The sequence below is a fragment of the Loxodonta africana genome, chromosome 7 (assembly GCF_030014295.1).
Source record: "Loxodonta africana isolate mLoxAfr1 chromosome 7, mLoxAfr1.hap2, whole genome shotgun sequence".
Lineage (NCBI taxonomy): Eukaryota > Metazoa > Chordata > Mammalia > Proboscidea > Elephantidae > Loxodonta > Loxodonta africana.
In genome coordinates this window covers 82,295,656-82,303,756 of record NC_087348.1, presented here as the reverse complement: position 1 = coordinate 82,303,756, position 8,101 = coordinate 82,295,656, and the positions used below count along the sequence as shown (strand labels likewise).

At 39.3% G+C, this 8,101-nt stretch overlaps 1 protein-coding gene across 1 annotated transcript; it reads left to right on the top strand.

Annotated features, from left to right (window-relative positions):
• The first annotated feature begins 5,615 nt into the window (after window positions 1–5,615).
• On the top strand, window positions 5,616–6,572 carry LOC100662986 (olfactory receptor 52D1). Its single transcript, XM_003421512.3, has one exon. The coding sequence runs from the start codon at window positions 5,616–5,618 to the stop codon at window positions 6,570–6,572; it is 957 nt and encodes a 318-aa protein (XP_003421560.2).
• The last annotated feature ends 1,529 nt before the right edge of the window (window positions 6,573–8,101 follow it).

Genomic DNA, 8,101 nt, shown 5'->3' with positions numbered 1-8,101 from the left:
TCACTGTATGCTTGCCTGGCGCTTGCTTTCCCTGTCTTATACATATTGAAAAAGAAGGTGTGGTTTTGAATTTTGAAAAGTTTGGGAAGTTCTGAATTCGAGTATATTGTAGAGCAGTCAGAAAATTGGGAGTGATCTTGTCTCTTTTATGCCAGGTCTAGATTTAAATGAGGCAAAGTTCTAAGGAGAGTTCCATGAGAGAACATTGAAGAAAGATTCCAAACAAAAAATTTATTCACATATTCAAAAAGAAACTTTTGCAGTTATAATATTTATCATTAGTACACGTTGTTAGATGGAAAGAAAAATACTTTCAAACAGCTAAAGAACTGTATAATATTTTAAAAATAATCAATATAATTTTTTAAAGTACTGTCAAATTTTTCAGTATACTCCACATGAAACTTAAGGATAAAAATTTTAGGTCATGTCCAAGTGTATATGTTTGTTTTTAGGGAAGGTGTGTATCATTCAACTGGAACTTAAATTTTATTTTTATCAAATTATGTTAATACTTTTTTTTTTGCAATTTATAGTCATTTGGAGTCTTATCTAAATTTATGAAATGTTTGTTTCTTTGTTTAATAATTCCCAAATGCCCACACCCAAAATTCAGCATACTTATGCGTACATAATCCTTCAAAGGGATACTGTGCTTGTTATTAGGCAATTGTTTTTCAGTTTGAAAACTATGTTTTTGTGTTCTGCTTTGTGAAGCCAGAGCTGGGGTTACTCTCTACAGTCCCAGCTGGCTACCTTTTTCAGTTTGCCAGTAAAGGGCACTAGAAGCAGACTGGAAAGCTGAAGGAGGGTAGAGGGATTGCTCTTTCATATTTGATTTCTGTTCCTGTCAGTGCCCAAACAAAGGATTTTCCTTGGCAACAGCAATTGATACTAGCAATGGCAGTTGGTTCCAATTTGTGCTTTTGGTTCTGCCCCCACCCCCCTTACTTCAAATCAGCCTCATCATGCCTCTCCGTACAGCACCAGGAACTTGAGGTTGCTCCTTAGAAGCGTTTATCCCAGCTCTGCAGGGACCCTCCTTTGAAGTTCTGATAAGCAGAACTTCCTCCCTTCTGACGGTAATGGATTTCAGGAATTACTAATTCTCTATGATGACTTTGTTCTGTATATTGCAGATACAAGACCCCATTCACTCCCAGCAAAGTTATGTGTATAAACAAAGATTTCTTAGAAATTATTTTATAAAAATCAAATCAAGAATAACTGACAGTGAACCTTGTCTCATTCCATCAATGTTGAGTTGGGGTTATATGAACTGATGGGAAAAGGATAAAATTCCATCAATACACTAAGGAACATATTTCTATAACAAAATAGGTTTACATAAACCATTTATAAAATTTAAATTTTTATACTGCTTTTAATACTGTATATTTATTAAAAAAAACTAAGAATATAATACTTTGACATTTGTATCCTATTAGTTACAGGAAAAATAATTTCTAATTACATTTTTTTAACATATTTATATTGCAAACAAATATGAAAGTGTGATCATCACAACAATTTTAAGCATAAAAGTAGATATAGAGGACAAGGCATCTACTTCAAGGAGACAAAGGAATAATACTAAATTCCTGACAGTCAAACAGGTTGTTCCTGTTTTAAATAGATTATGGTGATTTAGAAATGTCTGTGCTATTTGGCACAAATGGTTAAGGTCTCAACTACTGGCCAAAAGGTTGGCAGTTCAAACCCACTCAGAGGTACCCGAAGATCTACTTCCTAAAGGTCACAACATCGAAGACTCTATGGAGTAGTTCTACTCTGTAACATATGGGGTCACAATAAGTCGAAATCAACTGGACAGCAGCTAACAACAACATAAAAAAATATATATATATATATTTTCAAAATCCTTTCAGAGAGTACCCAAGAAATATTTAGAAGACTGCTGGTCTGAGTTACTATGAGAGGGGATAGGTGTTACAGTGGAATTAATTTCTCCTGGAAGGAGCCTTGATGGAAGGAATCCTAGACAAGAAGATTTGGTGGATGGCTAATGTCAAGAGATATGAGGATCTGGCTAGAGCACTGGTGTCTTTCACTACCAAGGCTAACTTCATGGGCAAGCAACCCAGGCAGTGGCACAGAGCTCCAAGCTCAGAAGAACCCGTGCATTATTAAATGCTCTGTCATTTTCTTGAAATGGTTAATAATTTTATCTTTAAACTTGTGCTTTCTAATAAAGTTTAATGATACAATGGAGCATGTGTGTGTCTTCCACCACTCCTTGCTAGAGTTTCACATACAGATTTTGTGATGCCTCGTGAGCAGAGAAATTTGGTGGACACACAGTGAATGACAGTTCAAGAAGACACAAAGAAATACAGAGAAAAGTAAAGAAAAAGTGGAGAAGGAAAAAAGAAAGCAAGAGAAGAAAAAAAGAGGATAAAACACTCGTACTAGAAGTATATTTCCAGGACTTTCCTTGAAAAGTGGTCCTGAAAATGTTCCTTCCTCATTTTGTTGTTAGCTCCATCATGTCGGCCCCAACTCACAGCAACCCCATACTCCTTGCTTTATTTACCCTTCCTATTTTTTTTTTTTTCCTCTAGGAATCCTGGAGGCACGGTGGTTAAGCGCACAGCTGCTAACCAAAAGGTCAGTGGTTGGAACCCACTAGTTGCTCAATGGGAGAAAGATGAGGCAGTCTACTCCCATAAAGATCACAGCCTTGGAAACCCCATAAGGCAGTTCTACACTCTCCTATAGGGTCTCTATATGTTGGAATTGACTCGATGACAATGTTTTTTTTTTTTCTCTCCCTCAAAAAGTGCACAGTGACTCAAATCCCTAGGGCAGCTCTCCTGGGCTTTCACACAGGAGTTAGGCCATAAATAATCTCACTTACCGTGCCTTTTGTTTAGAGGAAGCTGAGAAGCAGAACTGAGCTAGACACTTACTGTACTCAGAAAACCAAGGGAGGATAAAACATTTCAATACAGATTACACACTTAGACTCCATAACTCCCCTTATCACACCCACACAAACCTTCACAGATAGACAACTTTACTCTCACTAAAAACACCTTCATTCAGACACACATCTCCAGCAGAAACCATGACTCTACCACCCTCGCTCACATATGGTTCCCACCCATACACTACACACCCTTACAGGGCTCCATCCTAAGTGTCTCCATCTGCAAATGAATGTCTCCACACAGGTATGTTCTTGAAATCAGATTCCTACAACTTAGGTGGTTTGAACAGTTAGCTTGATGGTGCAAATCTTTTGCACTCAACCACTGACCAAAAAATTGATGGTTTGAAGGCACACAGCAGCTCTGTGGGAGAAAGACCTGGTGATCTGCTTCCATAAAGATTACAATGAAGAAAACCCTATGGAGCAGGTCTACTCTGTAAACCATGGGGTCTTCATGAGTTGAAATTGACTTGACAGTAACAAGGTGGGTTTTTTTTTTTTTTTTTTTCATAATGGAGCAGGTCTACTCTGTAAACCATGGGGTCTTCATGAGTTGAAATTGACTTGACAGTAACAAGGTGGGTTTTTTTTTTTTTTTTCATTTTAAGTTTGAAAGGGGGCCTCAAAAAATCAGTCATCGCAGGACCCAAAAACAAAACTAACAGGGGCAAATTTTCCCCCATTCTAGACCAGAGTGAATTCCCAGCTGAAAGCCCTTTTGTCATTCCATTTCCTGGAAAGCAACTTCCCTTGTACCCCAATCATTCTGGTCCCCATACCCATAAATGCTCACAAAGTAGCGGTCTTCTTGTAGTGGCCATTTGAAATCCTCCTTTTGGGGCATGAAATGGATGGGAAGAGGGTATAAAATAAGGTAATACGGCTCCAATTTCCCACTCTCCACAGTCCAAGATTTTTCCCCAGGTGTCACAGGGCAGTGTTCAGGCTGAGCACAAGTGCAGCAGGTGTCATCAGTGAACTTGTCTTAGAAGCAGGAGGGGTGTACTTGTCACTTTGGAGTCCAGAAGATGAGTAAAGTGATTGCAGCAATAGGGAGTGATATTACACAATGCATAAAAAGATAGGAGTTCAAACCTTAGCAAGGTAAATGGAAAGTTAGTTAAGGTAGAAAGAACAAACTGATCAGGAGACCTAAGACCTCATTTCAGTTCTGCCCATAACATGTTTGTGATATGGATTGCATCAGTCCTCCCATCTTGAGGTGGTCTTCGCAATGTTTAGACTAAAGTGAAATTACTTATTATATTCTATCCTCTCTGGAATTCTGTTAGGCGATAAGGAGCCTCCAAATGGGGAGTATCATTATTTTGGGCATTATTTTATCCCATGTATTTTACTTCAGGTTAAACCGCAGAAACCTTACGAGGTAAGTAGGCCAGATGTTACTAATTTAGAGAAGACAAACCTGAATATGGAAACATTTATAGGATTCTCCAATGCAACATAACGAGGACATTGGAAAGCTGAGATTGCGAATTTCATTGATTTTTCTAAATTAATACTGTTAACAGATGTAAAACAATTTGGTCAAGGAATCAGACCTATAATTCAGATTGCCTGGCATCACATAGAGATTTCCATTCAGTACACTACGTTACTGAGGGAGGGTGTATATCATAAATTGTCTTAAAAATAAAAAATAACGTCTCAGAATTTATTTACTGTTGGCCTCTCCAGGATACTGAAATCTCTCTGTCCACTTGACATTTCGATCTGGATGTCACATTGAGACATTACAGTGGTAGGTATGCAAAGCTGTGAACTGGCTTTGCCATAGTTGGGAGTACAATCTCTTGCTTTCTTCTGTTATGCTCATGTGAGTCCTCAAAGCACTGCAGATATTCAGTTATGAAGCATGTGAGTATATTCAGGATGCCTAGCATTTTCCTGAGCACAGCAGATGAGATGAAAATGAAACTATTTGATTTATATTTGGGCTGATAAGATAAAAACAGAGAAAACAAAGTGAACACAAAATTATAGCTTTATGTCTAAAAGTCAATGACATATTACTAAGAGTTGTCAAAATTGACTCTTTTAGGGAACATTAATCAAAAGATCTACATATAGGTTAGTCATCAGCATGTGAAGGTTACTACATATGGTCTCACTGAAAAGGATGTTGACATGTAAAGGAAGAATGAAAGTAATAAAAAATCTTACTAAGGCCTGGTTTAGAAGGGAAGGCTTCTACAGGCAATAAAATTTTCCCAGAGGCTTAAAAAATAGAAAAGGGAGAAATGAAGAAAGAAGGCTCACTATGAGTGAGAAATGGTGTGAAAAAGATCATTGGCGAAAATACCCACAGGTACATGTGGACAGTCAGTAAGTGATGCACAAGATACAACTGGAAATAAGACTGGGATGGTCAGAATGTGCAGGGGCTAACATGCCTAACTTGGTGCTTGGAATACAAAACACAAAACATGACTGGAAAGGAAAGCAGATGCAAAAAAAAAAAAAAAAAAAAGAATGTATGTGCTTAAGTCTGTGATTGTTGAACAAGTCTTTTTTTTTTTTTTTTTCTCAGTCTGAAGAGATCATTTCCCAGGAAGATCATCTGTTCATCTGAATGAACCAAAGACCAACAGGGCAGACATACCAACACTCCTTAGATAAACCCCTTCATTTGGCAAGCAGAATGTCAGCTTCCAACATCAGTGATAATACTCTCCCAGCAACTCTCTTTCTGACAGGGATCCCAGGGATGGAGGACAGTCACATCTGGATTGCTATCCCATTTTGTGTCATGTACCTGGTGGCACTGGCTGGAAATACTTCCCTTATTTTGGTCATTGTGACAAATAATACTCTTCATGAACCCATGTACCTCTTCCTTTGTCTTCTCTCACTTACCGACCTAGCCCTCAGCTCCACCACAGTACCCAAGACACTGGCTATTTTGTGGCTCCATGCTGGTGAGATTTCCTTTAAAGGCTGCCTAGCCCAGATGTTTTGCGTCCACTCTATCTATGCTCTGGAGTCCTCAGTTCTTCTTGCCATGGCCTTTGATCGATACGTGGCTATCTGCAAACCTCTCAGATATACAACCATCCTCAACCATAGTGTCATAGGCAGAATCAGCCTTGTCGGAATATTCCGTAGTATAGCTGCTCTTTCCCCTCTTATCTTCTTGCTGAGGCGACTGCCCTACTGTGGGCACCGTGTTATGGCACACACTTACTGTGAGCACATGGGCATTGCTCGACTGGCCTGTGCTAGCATCACCGTCAATGTTATCTATGGGCTGACTATGGCTCTGCTGGCTGTGGGTCTGGATTCCATCCTCATTGCCATATCCTATGGCTTTATCCTCCATGCTGTCTTTCACCTGCCATCCCATGACGCTCGGCACAAGGCTCTAAGTACCTGTGGTTCCCACCTTGGAGTCATCCTGGTTTTCTACTTTCCTGCCTTCTTCTCCTTCCTCACTCACCGCTTTGGCAGACACCGTGTCCCCAAGCATGTGCACATCTTTCTGGCTAATCTCTATGTGCTTGTGCCTCCTGTACTCAACCCAATCATCTATGGGGCCAGAACCAAGGAGATCCGGAGTCAACTTCTAAGAATGCTTCATTTGAGGAAGGACTTAGTATAGAAGCTGGACATGAGAAAAGAAGATAAATTGGCAGGGGAGCCGTCTAGTGCAATTACATGCATTGACACCTATGACGTAGGGGGAATGGATTGACTTGGGAGGGAACCCTGAAAGGAAGAAGACTAGCCGGATGAATTAGAAATATCAATGATAGCATTGAACTTGTCATGTCCCCAAGGCTGGAATTACTCAGGAAGGGGGTAATATTTTCTCTCTTGTCTCAGAAGAAGCTATGATTTACCAAAGAGGAAGGCTGTTCCTGTTCTCAAGAGAATTCTACTGGGAAGGAAAATTGAAAAAACAAAAACTCTTGGAGTGAATTTAAATCTGAACTTCACCAATTTGGGTAATAGTTAAGAGTTAAGGTCTAAAATCGGAGTGCCTAGGTTTCAGTCCTGACTCTTCTACTTATTTTTGTGTACTTGAGCAAATTGCTTAGTCTTTCTGTGTCTCAGTGTGGCCATTTGTAAAATAATGATAATGATAATGCCTAACTCTTAAGTTTGTGGTGAAGAATAAGTAAATGAATAAATGTAGAAAATTAGAACACTGCCCAGCAAATAATAAAACCCAAAACTAAATCCATTGCTGTTGAGTTGATTCTGACTCACAGCAACTCTATAGGAGAGAGTAGAACTGCCCCATAGAGTTTCCAAGGAGCAGTTGGTAGATTTGAAGTGCCAATCTTTTGGTTAGCAGCCATAGCTCTTAAACTCTGAGACACCAGGGCTCCAACATAAAATATTGATCAATAAATAAATGTAAGGTGAGAAATATATTTAACCTCTCTAAGCTTTATTGGAGGAGCCCTGGTGGAACAGTGCTTAAGAGCTCAACTGCTAATCAATAGGTTGGTAGTTCAAATCCACCTTGGAAACCTTATAGAGCAGTTCCACTCTGTCCCATAAGGTCGCTAGGAGTAGAAATTTACTCAACAGGAAAGGGTAAGATTTATTGGAGCCCTGGTGGCACAATGGTTAAAAGCTCAGCTGTTATTCAACTTATACAAGACTTTTTTTTTAACCTTGTTTCGTATAACAGGTAATACACATAATACATAAATTACAAACAACTCTCTATAAATAACTAGGTAGTGCTTAGAATATAATTAGTGCTCAGTAAAAATGTTATTTCTGCCATTACTACTTCATTTAAGTACCTTTTCTTTCAGCTGTAACAAAATGCCTTACCAAGGATGTAGGGCAGCATACTAAAAATCCAGGTGCCTTTCCTCATAGCCTCCTGTCTTACCTATCTAGTGCTACTAATACCACAAGTGGGTGGCTTTAACAAACAGAGGTTTATTCTCTCACAGTCTAGTAGGCTAAACATCCTAATTCAGGGTGCCAGCTCCAAAGAAAATCTTTCTTTCTCTGTCAGCTCTGGGGTAAGGTCCTTGTCATCAAGTCTAGGAGCTTCTCAGCTCAGGGAACCCGGGTCCAAAGGAATTCCTCTGCTCCTGGCATTACTTTCTAAGTATAACAAGGTCCCCCCATCTCCCTGTTGGCTTCCCTGTTTTATATCTCAAA

Bases quoted from the DNA above. Each gene is read 5' to 3' on its own strand.
- LOC100662986 (XM_003421512.3), top strand. From the start codon at position 5,616: ATGTCAGCTTCCAACATCAGTGATAATACTCTCCCAGCAACTCTCTTT.